Source organism: Siniperca chuatsi, linkage group LG6 (assembly GCF_020085105.1).
Source record: "Siniperca chuatsi isolate FFG_IHB_CAS linkage group LG6, ASM2008510v1, whole genome shotgun sequence".
NCBI lineage: Eukaryota > Metazoa > Chordata > Actinopteri > Centrarchiformes > Sinipercidae > Siniperca > Siniperca chuatsi.
Genome location: NC_058047.1, coordinates 32,954,403 through 32,975,461, shown reverse-complemented (window position 1 = coordinate 32,975,461; position 21,059 = coordinate 32,954,403). Strand labels below are relative to the sequence as shown.

At 41.2% G+C, this 21,059-nt stretch overlaps 1 protein-coding gene across 2 annotated transcripts in view; it reads left to right on the top strand.

The window, feature by feature from the left end:
- Positions 1 to 16,168, top strand: part of b4galt6 (UDP-Gal:betaGlcNAc beta 1,4- galactosyltransferase, polypeptide 6) — a 35,611-nt gene extending 19,443 nt beyond the window's left edge. The window contains exons 3-9 of one of the 2 annotated variants that reach the window (XM_044199194.1): positions 2,152 to 2,265; positions 4,016 to 4,140; positions 4,305 to 4,421; positions 4,651 to 4,838; positions 5,066 to 5,188; positions 7,042 to 7,143; positions 8,620 to 16,168. In XM_044199194.1, the coding sequence (XP_044055129.1) occupies positions 2,152 to 2,265; positions 4,016 to 4,140; positions 4,305 to 4,421; positions 4,651 to 4,838; positions 5,066 to 5,188; positions 7,042 to 7,143; positions 8,620 to 8,767 (917 nt within the window). In that variant the 3' untranslated portion in view covers positions 8,768 to 16,168. The remainder of the gene's footprint in view (positions 1 to 2,151; positions 2,266 to 4,015; positions 4,141 to 4,304; positions 4,422 to 4,650; positions 4,839 to 5,065; positions 5,189 to 7,041; positions 7,144 to 8,619) is intronic. The other variant, XM_044199195.1, reaches the window with a different exon arrangement.
- Positions 16,169 to 21,059: the final 4,891 nt, after the last annotated feature.

Below are 21,059 nucleotides of genomic sequence, written 5' to 3'. Positions count from 1 at the left end.
TGCCACCAGTCACTTCTTCTACTCTTCGTTCCCTTTCATTTTCCTCATTCATCAACTCTTCAAAGTACTCCTTCCATCTTCCCATCACACTCCTGGCACCTGTCAATACATTTCCATCCTTTTCTTTAATCACCCTAACCTGCTGCACATCCTTCCCATCTCTATCGCTTTGTCTGGCCAACCTGTACAAATCCACCTCTCCCTCTTTAGTGTCCAACCTAGCATACAAGTCCTCATATGCTCTTTGTTTGGCCTTTGCCACCTCTACCTTCACCTTACGCTGCATCTCCCTGTACTCCTGTCTACTCTCTTCAGTCCTCTCAGTGTCCCACTTCTTCTTAGCAAACCTCTTTCTCTGTATACACTCCTGAACTTCCTCGTTCCACCACCAAGTCTCCTTGTCCACTTTCCTCTTTCCAGATGACACACCAAGTACCCTCCTACCTGTCTCCCAGATCACATTAGCTGTAGTGGTCCAGTCACCTGGGAGCACTTCCTGACCACCCAGAGTCTGTCTCAGCTCCTCCCTGAAAACTACACGACATTCTTCCTTTTTCAACTTCCACCACTTCATCCTCTGCTCTGCCTTTGTCCTCTTCATCTTCCTCACCACCAGAGTCATTTTACACACTACCATCCTGTGTTGTCTGGCTACACTCTCCCCTACCACTACTTTACAGTCACATTCTCATCACCTCTGTTCACTTCACCTACATGCCCATTGAAATCTGCACCAATCACCACTCTCTCACCTCTGGGGATGCTCTGCATCACTTCATCTAACTCACTCCAGAATTTCTCCTTCTCTTCTAACTCACATCCAACCTGTGGGGCATAACCACTCACAACATTGAACATCACCCCTTCAATTTCCAGCTTCAAACTCATCAACCTGTCTGATACTCTTTTCACCTCTAGAACATTCCTCACAAACTCCTCTTTCACGATAACTCTTACTCCGTTTCTCTTCCAATCTGACCCATGGTAGAACAACTTGAACCCTGCTCCTAAGCTTCTAACCTTGCTACCTTTCCACCTGGTCTCCTGGACACACAGTATGTCCACATTCCTTCTCTGCATCATGTCAATCAACTCACTAACCTTCCCTGTCATAGTCCCAACATTCAAAGTCCCTACTGTCAGTCCTACATTCTTAGCTTTCCTCTTCTCTCTCTGCCTACTAACACACCTTCCTCCTCTCCTTCTTCGTCTTTGACCAACAGTAGTCCAATTTCCACCGGTACCCTTTAGGTCAACGGCACCGGTGGCGGTCGTTGTTAACCCGGGCCCCGACCGATCCGGTATGGAAGTCATTTTCACGATTCGCATTTTTAATTTGGCATGTGTTTTACGTCGGATGCCCTTCCTGACACAACCCTCTGCATTTATCCAGACTTGGAACTGGTACAAGAAGACACTGGCTTGTGCCCCCTTGCGGTTGCATTTCAAGCCATCTTAGATGACGGTGTTTAATTTCTGAGATCATGCTTAGACAGCTAATTTTTATGTAGAGTTGCTCATTTGATGTCTTATTGGGCCAGAATATATGGTAGATCTTTCGCAGACAGTCATTGTGGAATGAGCTGACTTTGTTCATGTCGCATGTGGTTATTCGCCAGCAATCAGCCCCATATAGCAGAACCGGCTTGATCAGTGTGTTATACAAGCGAATCTTGGGTTCTGAGGCTGTAGGTGTTGGACTTCCAGATGTTATGGAGTCTTGCGTAGGCGCTGCAAGCTTTCCTAAGTCTGCGCTGGGGTGCTGCAGTAGTGTGAAAATGCTGCAGTACCAGTGTACTATCACTGAAGGAAAACGCTGATATTTACACCCAAGAAAAATGAAGACAGTACATTGAAGTGTGGGTATGACCACCAACAAGTAGACACTGAGCTGCAGTAGTCAAATAAGCATTAATTCAAAACCAAGAAGAGACAACATGTATGGTATGTCATGATAAAATAACCAAAATCTCATACAATATAAAAGGCCCTAGTTTGAAGGCATTCAATTGGTGCAATAGTAATGTTTTCTGAGCATCACAACAAATATCCCATTAGCATTGAATCTCCCAAGTACTATATCATTGGATGTAGGTGATGTGGTTTGGAGTATTCTGCTGTTATGTCTGATATTGGTTGTTAATGCTCCAGACTATCCTGATGGCAGTAACTCCAGTGAATACCTGGTCCAGCCAACCACGTACCTCCCTGAGAACTTCACCTACACCCAGAACCTCCCCTGCCCAGAGCGATTACCTTCTATGAGTGAGTAGCCCGGTACCTAACACCAGGAAAGTGTTGTTTCAGGGGGTCAGTGACTTCAGTGAATCATCCATTCAGTTTTTTTTTATTTAAGAGACCTTTACTGCTCTTCAAGTTTTGCTGCTTTATTGTTGTTGCAAAAAAACAAAATATGACAAAGTCCAAGGTGTTACAAACGACTGTATTTCAAAAAAGATGGTAATCATGTTGTGTGGCGATCCTTGTACAGGGCTCTATAGTGCAGCATTTCATTCACATATGCGAGTGAAAATTCGAGTGTGAGTTCTGACACCTGGATCAACAAAATACACAGATTGGCTGAGCTCCCACACTAACAAATTGGTTATTGAATCTGTTATCTCTCCCCTCTCTCTCTCTTATTAGCAAAGATAAGTGTACAAAACATTCAGGTAGTGGCTTCCCATTTTTTTGCCGGGACTAACAGTTGTTTTCGCCGGGTAAAATGACACAAGCGGCAGGTCATATCAGCTGTCGCTTAATTCTGTGAGTAACTTGATTTCCAGGCCAAAATGAAACTTTGCTGGTGTTGGGTTTGTGTGCCCTCTGCAGACAGTGTCTGTACTCAGCCAAAGATGGTTTGTGTGGAAATAAGCATCACTCTGTACCACGACTGTACAATCAGAGTGGACTGAGTGTTTTTACGGTTCCCACAACACAAACAGAGTGGCACATCTTCTCTAGTAAAACAATCAAGCTGATCACGTCACTTTCAGGAGTCACATTCTCCCAGTTAAACTTTTATTCAAATTGGACTAGATTTAAGGTTATCAGCTTAATAGCTCTGAATCTGGACCTCCATTATATTGAGAAAGTTGCTTGTGAAAAATAAGGTGAGCCAAAGTCAGCTGGTCACTGTTATTACAGTGTGCCAGATTCATATTTCAACATTTGATATTTTCTGCTACTATGAACTTTTATTTTACCATGTATGCCGAGCATCTTGGACAAAAAAACATCTTTTACAATGAATTGAATTCTATCTTGTTTCATTTTCAGGTTGTACTGAAACAGTTTCTGTCCTTCCTTTTTAGTTGCAGTTATTTATAATTTTAGTTTCTGTAAAAGTTCAACGCTAAACCTAAATGAATTCACTAAGGTATTTGAATGGATTCAGATTTGATTAGCAGACTCGATTCTGAAATCAGATTCAGTAGGAGCATGCTATACTGGATTCAGATTGGATAAAATGCTGTCAAACCCCAACCCTAATTGCAGTGCCTCACAAGAATTAGGAGCATCTTTGCTGTTTGAAAAGGGATCAATTAATGAAGCTCAATGCATTCCTGTCCTTTGTTAGGTCCCATGTATATCCTATAATTAGAAATTCAAATATTTAGTAATCTCTTAGTTAAATCAGCTTGCACCTGCATCATGTGCACAGTGTATGTTTAATTAATTCTGTTCTGTTCCCCTGGTCTCTTTAGCTTAAACCCAGTGTAACTATTAATAATACCAGCTATGGAAATTTGTTTAGTCAAAGCAAGGTGCAGAATTGATGTGATTTGTAGTTTCCTATTGAAAAGTTGATAGAGGCAGGTAAAGCCACAAGCTCCTTGGTAATAATCATTACGATTCGCACCTTCAAAAATCATTAGGCAGAGCATGCAGAAGCCAATAACAGGAGGGCTGTGTCTTTTCCTGGGCAGTGATTTAGTTTTTTGTTGTTGTTGTTTTGTGATGCTGATATATCAGTGGAGTAACTTCCGCCTTTAAAAAAAAAACCTCTCCACAGAGGGCCTTATGGAAGTGAACATGACAGAGATCCCTATGGAGACGATAGAACTGAAGTTCTCCAAGTTTTTTGACATTGAGTTTGGAGGCCATTGGAAACCAAAGGACTGCAGACCTCGCTGGAAGGTGGGTTTATGCATTTTACTATTCTAGTAATTCTATAAACATGTACACATTTAAAAAGTATAATGTCAGTGACAGAATAGGTTTTTATGAGAAAAAAACAAACATAAAAACCAGAGAGATTTAGTAGGTATGGGTTGATTCTAATTCTAATATTTGTGCTGTAGGTGGCCATCCTGATTCCATTTAGAAACCGCCATGAACATCTCCCCATCCTCTTCCAACACCTCATCCCCATGCTACAGAGACAGCGACTGCAGTTTGCCCTCTACGTCATCGAACAGGTACAGTCTGTTGGTGTATGTGTGAATAATGCAGTGAATAGTGAGATATTGTTGTCCATCTACATGTCTAACATTCAGCTGAATGAAACTGTTCTGAGCTCATGTGTGAAAAGCATTTTGGGTAGCAAAGGCAGTCCCTGATGTTAAACAAGGCTTCCTGTGACTTCTTTATTTCTTGGATAACAGCACCAGGCTCACTGACTCATTGAGTGTGTGTGTGTGTGTTTAGAGTGGTAGCCAGCCCTTCAACAGAGCCATGCTGTTTAATGTGGGATTCCTGGAGGCCATCAAGGACTTGGACTGGGACTGCTTGATCTTCCATGATGTTGACCACATCCCCGAGAACGACCGAAACTACTACGGCTGTGGTCAGATGCCACGCCACTTTGCTGCCAAGCTGGACAAATACATGTACATGTAAGTGTGTCATCAAAATGTAGATATTTTTTGAGAATATATAAAATATAAACGCCCAATGCAAAATTAAATTCAATAGTATTGAAACAAGTAGATGTTCTTTTGTCCCATGGCACTTCTGTGGCAGTGACAAATAGTTGACATGAATGCAGTTCATATTTGGACATGCAATGAATGATCCAGATGATGTAGATCCATGTTTAACTCGTGTTTGTTGTTGTTTGCAGTCTTCCATACAGTGAGTTCTTTGGTGGTGTGAGTGGACTCACTGTAGAGCAGTTCCACAAGATTAATGGCTTTCCCAATGCATTCTGGGGCTGGGGAGGAGAGGATGATGACTTGTGGAACAGGTTAGTCTACCTAAGGGGGGTGTACAGTGCATTCAGAGAGTATTCAGACCCATTCATTTAGTTACTCAATTGGTTGTGTAAGATAATAATGAAAAGCCTCAAATTTGATTTAATAAAAGGCAGCAGTCTTGATTTAAAAGAACTGACAGTTGCAGCAGACTTGCAGTTTTCTGGGAGTTTGTTCCAGATACTTGGTGCATAAAAACTGAATGCTGCTTCTCCATGTTTAGTTTTGACTCTGAGAGGTCTGGATGGTTCATAACATTGCAGAAGATTAGAAATGTACTTTGGCCTTAAACCATTCAGTGCTTTATAAACCAACAGTATTCTTTTGAAATCTTTTGAAATCAATTCTTTGACAGACAGGAAGCCAGTGTAAAAGACCTCAGAACTGGACGGATATGATCCACTTTCTTGTTCTTAGTGAGGACGCGAGCAGCAGCATTCTGAATCAGTTGATCAGCTGCCTGGTCGATTTTATTTTTATTTTTTTTTTTTTTTAGAGACCAGTAAAGACATCGTTACAGTAGTTGAGTCAACTGAAGATAAATGCATGGACAAGTTTTTCCATCATAGAAAAGGTTTCAGTCGTAGTCATCTGGACACTGTTTTCAGAATCAAGACATTTCGGCTCCCATCCAGAAGTCATTCTCAATTGTGAAAATGGTCTGAAAATTGGACAACTGAGGGACTACACCGTCAAGTTTTTCCATGTGTATATATATATATATATATATTCAATTTTATTTATATAGCGCCAATTCATAACAGAAGTTACACAAGGACAGAGTTTCTGGCCATCATTGATTCACTATTGAGACCATACAGTAAATGGCAATAAAGGGACATTTGAATAACCCCCGTTCAGTTCATTGTATTTACTGTATATAGCGCCAATTCATAACAGAAGTTATCTCATTTTACTTTTCCTATAGAGCAGGTCTAGACCGTACTCATATTATTTACAGAGACCCAAAAAATCCCACCATGAGCAAGCATTTGGCAAAGGAAAAACTTCCTTTGAGAGGGCAGAAACCTTGGACAGAACCAGACTCAATGGTGGGCAGCCATCTGCCCATCCGAATGGCTGAAGAAGAACAAAATGAAGACTTTGGAGTGGCCTAGTCAAAGTCCTAACCTGAATCCTATTGAGATGCTGTGGCATGACCTTAAAAAGGCAGTTCATGCTCGAAAACCCTCCAATGTGGCTGAATTACAACAATTCTGCAAAGATGAGTGGGCCAAAATTCCTCCACAGCGCTGTAAAAGACTCATTGCAAGTTATCGCAAACGCTTGATTGCAGTTGTTGCTGCTAAGGGTGGCCCAACCAGTTATTAGGTTTAGGGGGCAATCACTGTTTCACACAGGGCCATGTAGGTTTGGATTTTGTTTTCCCTTAATAACAACCTTCATTTAAAAACTGCATTTTGTGTTTACTGGTGTTATCTTTGACTAATATTTAAATTTGCTTGATGATCTGAAACATTTAAGTGTGACAAACATGCAAAAAAATAAGAAATCAGGAGGCAAACACTTTTTCACACCACTGTATGTATATATGTGTGTGTACATATGTATATCTGTGTATATACCTGTGTAAATTTGTGTATATGTATGTACATTTTATCAGCTTGATTGTCCAGAACACTTTCAACAGACTGTTCTTTCAGCTTTCTACGAACAAATTTTACAAACGTACCTGTAAGCAGCCTAAATATTCTTCATGTTTCTATCAGACTGTTTACAGTGTTCACAACTTCAGTTAAACTGAAGCACATGAAACAAATAGGTTGAGGTGGGCTGTATGCTCATATTAGGCTGTAAATTCTAATATAGCCTGGTTTCTCCTCAGGGTTCATTTTGCTGGTCTGAATGTCACGCGACCAGAGGGAGAGATCGGCAAGTACAAGTCAATTCCTCACCACCACAGAGGAGAGGTGCAGTTCCTCGGGAGGTAAGACAGATGTTTGTGTCAGATCTACAATAAGGTCTCTATTCTAAAGAAGAAACAATTAAAATAAGACAGAGTTAAGTCTTCTCTTTCATTTGGATTATGTCACTTGCACACTCCATGTCTTCTAACATCACATCACTAGATACTGTGTGTGTGTGTGTGTGTGTGTGTGTGTGTGTGTGTGTGTGTGTTCGTTTTTCACAAAATTAATTTAACTTCTTTAAATAAATGCATGGAACTATATCACGTGAAACATCAGCACAAAAGATGACAGAGCTTAATACCCAGCCACACTCATTGGAAGTTATTTACACTAAAAATCACAATCTAACTTCCAGATATACTGTATACTTAAACTGACTGTGTGGTTCGCTGAGGAAGAACAGAACCTCTCTATGAGCTGACCAGATTTCAGAGTTTTGTTTTCTTACAAAATACACTCAGGCTCCTTCAGTCATTCCTGTAGAAAGTTTACAACCATACACAGACCATCTGAAGGCACGCTGTGGAGTTCTTGACCACTATGGCTCAGCATCTTTAAGACTGGGTCCTTGTTTTGTTTGTATCGTGCACATGGGCGATGCTGTCCTGCCCCTGGTTTCTGACTGACTGACTGACTGACAGTTGGTGGATGTAATGCACCACGAAACGCAGCAATGCACAAACAAAGGCAGAGAATAAGGCTACTAGCAAGTAAACATGTATGTAAACAATGCAGGATTTAAAATATTTTAAACATTGACTTTGAAATGTTTTAATGCAAGGGGAAACACATTCAACATGTTTCTAAGATGTCACTGACACACAACGCTTTTTGGGGAGAAACTGAATGTAGACAGAACTTTTGTTTGTTTACACATCAGTGAGCCGCACTGTTGCACTGGGTAACAATTAAATTTTATTTATATAGCGCCAATTCATAACAGAACTTATCTCATTGCACTTTTCCTATAGAGCAGGTCTAGACCGTACTCTTTGTAATATATGACATGTTCCTTCATCACCATATACACACACCCTGGAGTTTATTCTGACTCAGTCCCACACACACCGTCCTGCTGCCCCAAATACTCACTAGAGCACCACATGTGGATTCATCCGCTGCTGAAAATAGTCCCCAACAGATGCGCTATTTACTCCTGTTGGTTTGATAAAAACTACAGGGCGCAGCTGTTTGAGGAAATTACTAGGCTTTTTTTAAGATGAAACTATATATCTCTGAGGTGTTTTTTAAAGATTTACATCTTCAGCAGGCACCAATGGGCTCGGAGCAGAGAGCCACAGCAGCAGTAGTAGTAATCTTGAGCTGGCACTTGCTGAAACCTTAGGCTTCTGTATTAAGTGCAGAGTGTTATCAGTTCTAGAGATAGATAAACATCAAAGCAGCCACAGGTGTATGTTCTGTAGGAGAGAAGGGGCAGGGCAGATGGTGTGGATAAATACTGATGTAAGAACTGTGTGGCTGTGTGTTTGTAGGTATAAACTGCTGAGGTATTCCAAAGAGCGGCAACACCTGGACGGCCTCAACAACCTCCATTACAGCCCCCACATCTCCCTCAGCAGCCTCTACAAGAACATCACGGTGGACCTGTTCCCCGAGCTCGCTCCTATCACAGACTACTGACTGCCCCCCACCAACCCCAACCCCTCCTCACACCCCCAGCTCACCCAGCTCCCCTCCGGCCTGGCCTCCTGCTGCCCCGTTCAGCCATGCAGAGGCAGAGCGCTGGTGCAGCGGAGGAGAGGCAGGGGGCACGGGCCGGGAGGGGTGAAGAGGCGCACCATGTAATGCTGCCAAGAAATCTTAGTGAGGAAAAAAAGAAAATCCAAACTGGAAAAAAGAGGAAAAAATGAAGAGGCAGTGGCAAGTCTCTCAAAGTAAACTGTTGATTTTGTGCGTGTGTGTGTGAGTGCGTGCGTGTGATGGTTGAGTTGCTGCATGTCTTTTGGTCCATGCCGGCTTAACTACTACAAGTTGACATGACTCTTGGTTTAGGTTGGAGGGAGCAGCAGCATCTCAGCTCTGATGTTTACTGCAAAGCCTTAATGTGGCAGAACCACAGCTCCCTCTGCTCGGCTCCGCACTGCTTCACTTCTGATGTATCACCGTCACCTTACAAGCCAACAGACAAGTTCTGGTCTCACTTTCTACTATCATTTGTTTTATCGTTTGGTTAGGCCACAGCATTCCTTTAAAAGGAGGGATCTGAGCGAGGTCAACATTAATGTTTGTGATGTACGTTATTTTTATTTTGATACGTGGTATTTATTTTCTCTGATTCAGGATGTTTGAAGAAGCACTCCTGTCTGTGTCACTCAAGTGTTTGCTGTTTGTTTTGCTGCACTGCTGCTGAATCCGCATGAACTTGTATGTAAATATCGGCCTCTTAAAGCTCGAACACAGAACACAAATATGTAAATATGAGCCTTTAAATGCTCGGGCATATTACAGTGATATTCCAGTGGGTTTGAATTTTATTTTGGCAGCTACCTTTGTTCTGAGGATTTAATAAGAGTGAGTGGTTTCTTCCTAACAGGAAGATCTTCTAACAATAGAGGATGTTTGGCTTAAAAAAACAAAACAGAAGTATCCAAATCTCAAGATTTGACATTATCTTTTGCATGCCTTAATTTATTTTGTTTACCAGATTTTGTTCTGTTCAAACATAAATTATTTAATCAGTTGGAGATGTGTATATTTTTTTATTTTGCCTTTTGTTGTGCTTTTTTTTCTTTGAGGTGCACTGTGTGAAAAGAGTAGAGCTGCTCCTCAGAAAGAGGGAGGCGTGGCCGAGTCTCTCCTCCATGACTTTGTACAGGGAGCAGGGTCGGCCATTACAGCAGGAGTGTATCCACACAATGTGCTTTAGTGCAGGTTCATGGTCTCATGTGAGTGTATATTTTTTAGTCCCAGATGTGTTTCTATTTTTAAATTTTTTATGATTTCTATTCTAATGAGTGCTGGACCATGTGATAAAGCTCTTCATTGTACTGTACCATGCGATGAAGCACAGGGATTTAGGCGGGATGCTGTGTGTCTGGACTGTGGTGTTATTATTTTCTAATCTTGTGAGGCAGTCGAAGGGCCAGAATGAGAGAACCTTAGTCAGCTCCTCACAGCTGAAGCTACTGTTGTTCTTGAATGGCACACGCTGTGAAAAGTTTAATTTCTTAAAGCCTTGAGCACTATAAAGATGGAGAGAAACGTGTTGGCAGATTATTTTTGACCAGATGTTCACTGTTAAGATTCTCTTCTGTATCTCTAGGTTTGAAATTTGACCATGAATTGTGTTTCTGGACATTTTCTTTGAGTGTATGTCCTGAGGTGATAAATCAGAACTCTGGCCATTTTTGACCTGGACCTTATTTCCTGAGAGACACGTCCAACGACGGCCCATTTAGAGCTTTGGTGACCAAAGACATGTAAGAACTTAGAACCAAATGGCCTCTATGTGACTGCTGCTGAGACCCACATCTACAAACCATCCAATCAGAATTAGACATGAAACACACTGTCCAACCCGACAGATATGTACATACAGATACCACATTAGCTGTGTACTGTATATACTGTATCTATGGTGTCATTTGTTAATGTAGTGAAAATGTTGAGAAACCAACTCACCACCAAGTCCGGAACTTTTGATCATATGACATGATCTTCTTCAGCAGATGGAGTTTACCCTGTTGTCATAGAATTGTTGATGGATAGCAAATAGACATCTGGGCAAAATCTGTCTGCTGATGAAGAGCATGGTAAGGACTGAACTTTAAACCAAAAAGAAAAAATGAAGGTACATTTTTGAAACATGAGTGGCAGCAGATGGATGTTGCGCAGTGATCATGTGTTGTTGCTTGCATATTTCCATTTTTCATTTTAGAGTCGATTAGTCCATTATCCAATAATTCAGAGTCCACCTTCTCAAATGTGAATGTATTTTTTAGGACAATAAAGTGAATATCTTTTGATTTTGGACTGTTGGTTAGACAAAACAATTTGAAGACATCACGTTGGACTCTGGGAAATTGTACTTTTATAGGCCAAATAATGAATTGATTCATTTAGAAAATAATCAGCAGATTAGTTGAGAATTTAAAAAATCTTTAGTTGCAGCCCTAATGTTTTTTTCTATTTACATCGTAGTGATGTGATTGCCCAAGCATTCTGACGTGCCTCAACATTGATATGATACAGTCACACTAATGGTGACCTAAACAGTATTTAATCTCATGTGTCATACAATGAACCTGTAAGATGGCAGTCATGCTTTTCTTGGTGGGTCTCTCCTGTCAGTTCAAGTATTCCAGTCCATCCATGGCCTCAGAACCACACGAGTTTTGCACCACTTTTCACAGAGGTGCTTCAATGGTATTTTTGGTTTGTGTTGTGTTGAAATGGCATTCTTTGTGTGCTGTTAATATTTGGAGTGGCACACAGGTACACATTTATTAAATAACTTGATGAGATTTTGTTGACAATAGTTGGATAGGTGAGATGGAGGAAAATAAGTTTCAGCTATGAAATGGCCAGAGTGATTTGTAATTTGTTTTTTTATTGTTTTTAAAGCATTACATGTCAATTAGTACACCCAAGGTTCCTCCACACAAACACTGCAAGGACTTCTGGGAAAAGCCGTCTTTAAGCCACAATGGATATATCCTGACCCCCACCCCCACCCCCCCCAAAAGCCCTTGCAGCAGCGATGGTCGAAGCAGCCTGTATATGTTTACAGAGTTGGTTGTTTTTTTCCTCAAAAGCAGATGTGGCTGAACCTCATGCTACAATACAGTCTGGCTTGTGTTCAGTCACAAAGCTTTAACACTTGAAAGCGTGTGGATCAGATCAGAGTCACTCTCATGTTGTACTGAAATCCGCCTCTTAGCTGTGGTCTTTCTTGAGCAGTGATGGTTTAGCAGATGGGTCTTTTGTGCTATGCCTTTCTTAGCTTAGTACCACATTTTTGCATATAGGTTACTGCCTGTGATCTGACTGTGTAGCAGTAAGATTGAGTATTGTTGAGAAGTGGTTCACATAGCCTGGCTGCTCAATTCATCACAACATTATAGCCCCCCACCATCACCACTACACATACACTCTCTCTTGATCTTCCCCTCCTGTTCTGTTGCTACAGTATTTAATACAGCAGTAATGCCTTAATTATTAATTACTGTTTGTAGTGATATTTATATCAAATATCTGAGAAGCAGTATTCAGATTTTGTTGTAAACACTGAAAATATGAACTTGCAGACTGAATCGTCTGGTACAGTGGTTCAAACCTTCTTCTAAGACAGTGTCATTTTTATTATTGTTGCTATTAAAACGAGTCAGTTTGAACATGATTTAATTGAAATGACATGAAGAACATGAACTGCATGTTACCGTTCACCTTTACATGTGTTACTATTGTGCAAATGAAGAATGTTACAAAGAAGTTAAACTTTGTCCAAACTGCGAAAGTTTGTGGACTCAAAAAGACTCCTGCTACGTTGACAGTGAACTTGACTCCAAGACAGGCTTCATCATATTTTCTTGACTTCAGTTTTGGTAGAAGCGCTTGTTTGATTAGCATCACCTGTCAAAAATCTACCTCCCCTCCCCCACCCCACAGTTTGAGTCTCAGTACATGGGTAACCTGGCCTCCAAATTTCTTCACCTCTGTCACGCACATGTTTGTAGTTTAAAACAAAATAAACCTTAATAATGCTCTTAGAAAAAAATGGGTTAGGGGTTTTTCTCTCTGCAAAAACCTTTTGAATTGAAGAATATTGGCACCAAGGTCCAAAAACACTGAAAGCTACACTTCCCATAATGCAACTCAAAGCATCTTTCGTTAGACCCTCTGTGCCTGGTAAATGCACAGTTTGCAATGCAGACTTTCTGTTATAAATGTGTAGTCTCCAAGCCTGATGACATCACTGTGACATCATCAGAGTTATTTTCTCCTCCAGAGTCACAGAAGACATAACACAATGGTTTCCACAGACAGAGTAGTACACTGATCATAAACTGGTGGACTTTTCCTGTAACAACTGAAGCAGTAATGGATGAGGCAGGTCAGTCAAGGGTTAGCCAAAAATGTCTCCATCACAGTACTATCACAAACTGACTATATCTAACGGAGCTTTCTTTTACACATTGTTGTGCTTTAATTTTCTCCTCTTTGTTTAATTCAGAGAGCAGCATCAAAATGAATAAATGTAAGAAGGATGAGTGTTTCCAAGCATGGAGAGGTGTTAGGAGATGGTGTGACAGGGCAGTCAGCATGTAGCGCTTCACATCAGGCCATATTCCGTTATTCTCATGGATCTGCTTAGTATCTAGTTTGCATGGCCAAGGCCAAAACTGTGGTTCAGAGTGCTAAACCGGGAAATAATCTGTCTTGGATCAGTGTTCTAAATTGTTCGTATTCGTCCTTGGCTAAGTGTTGGGTGTTGGGTCATTGGTTCCCAGTATCAGCTAAGGTTGACTTCACCCAGCCCTTTTTATCTAGAAGTATCGAAGACCGTTCAGATGATGTGTTCACCATTAGACAACTGTATTCCATTTTGCAGTATTTATTTGTGCCTTGAGTTCTTTTTCTCCCTTCCTTTCTTTTTCACTTTACATTCTAACTGAAGAGATTAAGATTAGTTTTGTTTTCCTGAATTGTTGATGTTTTGTCCTCTATTAATCATATTAAGTCAGACTGTGTGAAATATGTTCATGATAAGAATCCAAAAAAAATCTGATGAAACATTTTGCTCAGTCTGTCCGCTCCAGTGTTTATGGCTGCCTTGACATCGTGTGTAATAATCCACTGTGACTGGATGTGGGTCATGTTCAACATAAAGCTTTGTCCACATGCACTAAGACTGCGCTACGAGGGCACTCTCCACATTTTATGCATGTCACTTGACGTTTCATAAGAAATTCATACAAGCCAAACTTCACTGCCCTCCAAAAGAATGAACACAAGCACATATCCTGTCATATCAACAAGTTCAAGCACAAATTGCTGAAGATGTGAGGCTAATCCACCAAGAACTGCACCCTAAAACCTCTTTTGTAGCCTTTAATCTGCATGGCCTAGCCTACAAATACATATGTGGACAAAATAATGTAATTTACATCCAGTTTCCATGTGCATGATGACCTGAGCTGGTACACAGGGGCTTTGCTTTTGTGAACAGCGCTGCAGGCAGCTTTCCACTGATGGGCAGTTACTGAACAGCATTATGTTAATATTCATCTCTGTGCTGAATAATCTGGGCTCCAATGTTTTTGTTATTCTGCTTCAGACTGGTTATGTGGATGTTTGTAGCAACACTGGTCTTTATATTTCCATGCTCACCAGGCACTTTTGACATTGTATGAAAATGTCTTTTTCGTTGACTCTCAAAAATGTTGATAATTAGAACCTGACTGTTATATTGATATATACCAGCCAGTTAACAGATATATCAGTATCTGCGTATATGCTGGTAGATCGAGAACAATTTGCATCCAGAAATGCTAAACATATGTTTGAAGTCATTTAGAAACAGTGTTGCTATTACATAATTGTCCGCCAGAGAGCCTGACAAGTTAATTTATTGACTGCAAAATGTCCTGCTCAATGCATGTCTGGGTCACAATTCTTTAAGAACCACATTTGTGTCCTCTCACAAGGTACACACTGGAAACTTTCCAGAGCTTTCAGCCACATCTTCTGGCCTCCATGCTTGCTCATAGCATAATGATAAGAGTAGAGCTGATAAATCAGCTGATATTAGTATATTGCAGATATGTTGTTATCGCTGTATATGGCAGCCAACAAGTAACTTGTCTTACAGAAATGCCAGATATGTTTGAAGGAATTGGCTAAACATTGCGCCCTAAAGTCTGTTAGTAGCTGTTCTAGACTTTCCATTTTTATCAAATGATGTTTCGCAGTGATCTTTCTATCTCAACTTTTAAGCCAACACGAGTGACAAGTCCTTATTTTGAACGTGCAGAATTCATGACAACCGGGCAAATTTCATCTGAAATTCATGTGATACAATACAAAAGCTCCAGAACAGCTACCAATGGACCTTTTGGTTACAGTCCAAGAATGAACTGTCAATCCCAAAATGTTTGAATTTCGTTAGAAACAGTGTTGCCTTTACATCGTTTGTCCACCAGAGAGCACTGACAAATTGTGTTTTTACCGTAAAATGTCCCGCTCGCTACATATTTTAGTCACAAAAAGAACAAATCTAACCTTATCCAAAATGTTTATTGGTTGATACATTATCAAGTTTTTGTAACCATCCAACATCGATATTGGTATCAGCCTCAAATTCTAGTATCAGGCTCTAGATAAGAACTGACCCACCGCCATTAAAACTGAACAAAAACCATTCGCTGATGAAGTCCATGAGAAATTTAATTTATATTTACCTTATGCTAAGAATTTTTTTTCTTAAAACTGCTGTTTCCAAGGTCTATATTAAACACAATATGGTTGAAAAAAATGTGCTCATATATTGTTATCAGAGTTTTTATGGATATCAGTATCAGCCTCTAAGATCCGGTATCCATCAGGCCACACTGGTTGGTAGTTGTTGGTGGCTGAACAAAAGCGGAGACATTTTCTAAACAATGCCCTTCATAAAAAACTAAACCAAGGACTGAAAAAAAGAAATCAGTCTGGGTGATTGACAACATCACTTCCATCACAGTGTGATGTGGGACGTGTAACATATTTTCTTTGTAGCTCTTTGATTCTCTGTATGTCAAGGTCAGCTGATAACCAAGTTCTTCATTTCCACGAGTCCATGTCAAAGAAGAAAGAGGAATTCCTCACTGAGCCAACCCCATGAACATGTTAATGTAGCACCCACTCTTCACATGCTCAGTTTCTTCAGTTCTTCACTTCATTGCCAGACTTCTGCCGTCTTCGGTAACAGACAGTATTAAAACAGTTTGAGTCTGGTGTTGAACCGTTACTTTGTAAAGGTTTTTTTTTCTTTGTCAACAGAATACAAAATAAATACTTCATTGCCATATTCTGGAAAACTGACCTGATGTTTGTCTCATTTATTTCATTGTGCTTATGACACATTTCACGACAGTACATCAGTTAAAAGTTGAATTACAGTAGTCATGTTACTAATGCCTCGTACTGTATGTGTGATGAGGCGTGATCATGTCAGATAGTATTGATCAATTGAATTCAAAATGATCCATTATACGCAAAAGAAAATATACAAATAAAAAAAATCTTTTAAAAACTTCGTCCTTCACTCCCCGCCGGTGGTCTCATCCTTCGAGCTTGGGTCCTCTACCAGAGGCCTGGGAGCTTGAGGGTTCTGCACAGTATCTTTGCTGTTCCTAGTACTGCACTGGACTGAGATGTCTGGTGTTCTTCCAGGGATCTGTTGTAGCCACTCCTCCAGTTTGGGGGTCACTGCCCCAAGTGCTCCGATGACCACGGGCACCACTGTCACCTTCACCTTCACCTTCCACACCTTCTCCAGTTCTTCTCTGAGCCCTTGGTATTTCTCTAGTTTCTCATGTTCCTTTTTCCTGATGTTGACCATCACTTGGTATTGCCACGTCAACCACAACGGCTTTTCTCTGCTGTTTGTCCACCACCACGATGTCTGGTTGGTTCGCCATTACCATTCTGTCAGTCTGTATCTGGAAGTCCCACAGGATCTTGGCTCGGTCATTCTCTACCACCTTTGGAGGTGTTTCCCATTTTGACCTTGGGGTTTCCAGTCCATACTCCGTGCAGATGTTCCTGTACACTATGCCAGCCACTTGGTTATGGCGCTCCATGTATGCTTTCCCTGCCAGCATCTTACACCCTGCAGTTATGTGCTGGATTGTCTCAGGGGCCTCTTTGCACAGCCTACACCTTGGGTCTTGTCAGGTGTGGTAGATCTGGGCCTCTATTGCTCTGGTGCTCAGGGCCTGCTCCTGTGCAGCCATGATGAGTGCCTCTGTGCTGTCCTTCAGTCCGGCGCGCTCTAGCCATTGGTAGGATTTCTTGATATCAGCCACTTCAGTTATGTTCTGGTGGTACATCCCATGTAGGGGTTTGTCCTCCCATGATGGTCCCTCCTCCAGCACCTCTTCCTCTGTTCCCCATTGCCTGAGACATTCACTGAGCACGTCATCTGTTGGGGCCTTATCTTTGATGTACTCTTGGATGTTTCATCCTGGATAGTGGCTCTCACACTCACTAGTACTCGGCCGCCTTCCTTACAGCTAGCATACAGTCTCAGGGTGCTGGATTTGGGATGGAACCCTCCATGCATGGTGAGGAGCTTTCGTGTCTTAACGTCTGTGGTCTGTATCTCTTCCTTTGGCCACCTTATTATTCCTGCAGGGTATCTGATCACTGGCAGGGCGTAGCTGTTTATTGCCTGGGACTTGTTCTTGCCATTGAGCTGACTTCTTAGGACTTGCCTTACTCGTTGGAGGTATTTGGCAGTTGCAGTTTTCCTTGTTACCGCTTTGAGGTTGCCATTTGCCTGTGGTATTCCAAGGTACTTGTAACCATCCTCAATGTCTGCTATTGTTCCTTCTGGGAGTGAGTGGACTATCTTCCCTCTCTTTGTCACCATTCGACTACACTTCTCAAGCCCGAATGACATCCCAATGTCAGTGCTGTAGATCCTGGTGGTGTGGATCAGTGAGTCGATGTCCCGCTCACTCTTAGCGTATAGCTTGATGTCATCCATGTAGAGGAGGTGACTGATGGTGGCCCCATTCCTGAGTCAGTATCCATAGCCAGTCTTGTTGATTATTTGGCTGAGGGGGTTCAGACCTATACAAAACAGCAGTGGGGACAGAGCATCTCCTTGGTATATGTCACATTTTATGGACACTTGTGCAAGTGGCTTGCCATTGGCCTCAAGGGTGGTTTTCCACAACCATAACAAGTTTGCAATGAAGTCTCTTAGAGTTCTGTTGATGTTGTACATCTCCAAGCATTCAGTGATCCATGTGTGTGGCACTGAGTCATATGCTTTCTTGTAATTAATCCAGGCAGTGCACAGGTTTGTGTGTCGGGTTCTGCAGTCTTGGGCAACTGTTCTGTCAACCAGGAATTGGCTCCTCTGGTATCTTTGCCGATGCCCTTCTGTGCTTTGCTCATGTATTGATCCATGTGCCCACTTATCTTAGCCACGATGATGCCTGACATGAGCTTCCATGTTGTGAAGAGACAGGTTATTGGCCGATAGTTGGATGGGACTGTACCCTTTGAGGGATCCTTCAGGATCAGGATTGTACGCCATTACGGTAAGCCATTCAGGGTGCGTCCCATCCCTTAGCAGCTGGTTCATTTGTGCTGCTAGGCGCTTGTGGAGTGCAGTGAGCTTCTTTTGCCAGTAGGTGTGGATCCTGTCAGGGCCCGGTGCTGTCCAGTTTTTCATACCTGAGACTCTTTCTTGGATGTCTGCCACTGTGATGGTAACTGGATTCTGTTCAGGGAGGTTGCTGTGGTCCTCTCTCAGAGCCACCAGCCACTGTGCATCGCTGTTATGTGATGCCTCCTTCTCCCATATACTTTTCCAGTACTGTTCAGTTTCCAGCCTTGGTAGGTCTGCTCTGCTGTTATTACCCTGCCATTGAGCGTACACTTTCGCAGGTTGGGTTGCGAACAGCCGGTTTATTCTTCTGGCTTCATTATCTCTCGTGTACCTCTTTAGGCGGCTGGCCAAGGCTTGGAGTCTTTGTTTGGCAGTTTCGAGTGCTTCAGGTATGGGTACCTGAGACTCTTTCTTGGATGTCTGCCACTGTGATGGTAAGACACCAGCCACTGTCGCTGTTGTGTGATGCCTCCCTCTCCCATATACTTTTCCAGTAATGTTCAGTTTCCAGCCTATACAAAATACAACATATTTTTGAAAAATCTAAATAATATTTGTTGTGTGAAAGGAATTAACTACATTGTGAGCATATATAAGGTGAATAGATTCGGTCCTAGCACAGAACCTTGTGGAACTCCGTGACTAACTTTGGCATGCACGGAGGACTCACCGTTAACATGTACAAACTGAGATCGATCTGATAGATAGGATTTAAACCAGCTTAGTGCGGTTCCTGTAATGCCAATTACATGTTCCAGTCTCTGTAATAGGATGTGATGGTCAATGGTGTCGAACGCAGAACTAAGATCTAACAAGACAAGTACAGAGACAAGCCAATGTCTGATGCAATTAGGTCATTTTTAATTTTCACCAGTGCTGTCTCTGTGCTATGATGCACTCTAAATATTTACTGAAAATCCTCAAATAAACTATTGTTATTTAGAAAGTCACACAACTGATTGGCGACTGCTTTCTCAAGAGAGAAAGGGAAGGTCTATATATAGGTCTATAGTTGGCTAAAACCCCTGGATCAAGAGTGGGCTTTTTAAGAAGTGGTTTAATTACAGCTATTTTAAAGGATTGTGGTACATAGCCTGTTAATAAAGATACACTGATCATATCCAGTAACAAAGTGCTAACTAAGGGTAAAACTTTTTAAGCAGCCTAGTTGGAATGGGGTCTAAGAGACAGGTTGATGGCTTAGATTAATTAATCGTCAAAGTTAGTTGAAGAAGGAGCAAAGCGATCAAAATATATATCAGGTTTTACAGTTGTTTCTAAGGTTCCTGTGTTTGAAGATAAATTGGTACCGGTTGAAGGCAGGACATGATGAATTTTTTCTCTAATAGTTCAAATTTTATTATTAAAGAAACTAATGAAGTCGTTACTACTGAGGACTATAGGAATACATGGTTCAATAGACCTATGACTTTCTGTCAGCCTGGCTACAGTGCTAAAAAGAAACCTGGGGTTGTTTTTATTTTCCTCTATTAATGATGAGTAGTAAGCTGCTCAAGGCATTATGGAGGGCCTTCCTATATGTTTTAAGACTATCTTGCCAGACTAAACGAGATTCTTCCAGGTTGTTGGAACGCCATTTCCTTTCAAGGTTTTGCAATGTTTGCTTTAATTTGTGGGTTTGGGGGTTATACCATGGAGCTAACCTTCTTTGTTTTATTATCTTCTTTTTTAGAGGAGCGATACAATCGAGTGTTGTTCATAGTGAGCCTGCAGCACTATCAACTAGATGGTCAATTGGAAGGGGCTGAGATTTGCATAGGAGTCCTCTGTTACATTGAGACATAACATTAAATTAAATGCAGATGGGATCGCTTCCTTGAATCTAACCACAGCAATATCAAATAGACATCAAGAGTAGGAGTTTTTACCTAATGGCGTGCAGTCCAGTAATAGCAGTTCAAAAGTTATTAAATAATGGTCCAATAAAGAAGGTTTCTGTGGAAAGACTATTAAATGTTCAATTTCAATGCCATATACCAGAACAAGGTCGAGGGTGTGGTTAAAACAGTGAGTGGCTTCATGAACACTCCGACAAAAGCCACTTTAATCTAATAATGAGATAAACGCAGTGCTACGGCATTTTCATTGTCCACATGAATATTGAAATCACCTACAATAACCACTTTATCTGTTTTAAGGACTAAACTTGATAAAAACTCTGAGAATTCAGAAAAAAACTCAGAATAAGGACCAGGAGCGTGGTATATTATAACAAATAGAATTGGCTGTAATGTTTTTCAGGTCGGGTGTAAAAGACTAAGAACAAGGTATTCGAATGAGTTATTATTTAGTTTAGGTTTAGGGTTGATTAATAGGCTTGAGTCGAAGATGGCTCGAGGAATGTGAGTATTAATATGACTGGCCGGAGTGGATTCATTTAGGCTAACATATTCTTCATGACCAGCCAGGTTTCAGTAAGACAAAATAAGTCAATATGATACTCTAATATTAAATTGTTCACTAGAGATCTGATTTTTAAGGGTCCACATTTAATTCTTCTATTTTGTTGTGCTGTTTCAGCATTTTGGTTTAGGTTTTTATGTATAACTCCTCTTCTGTTAACTTTTG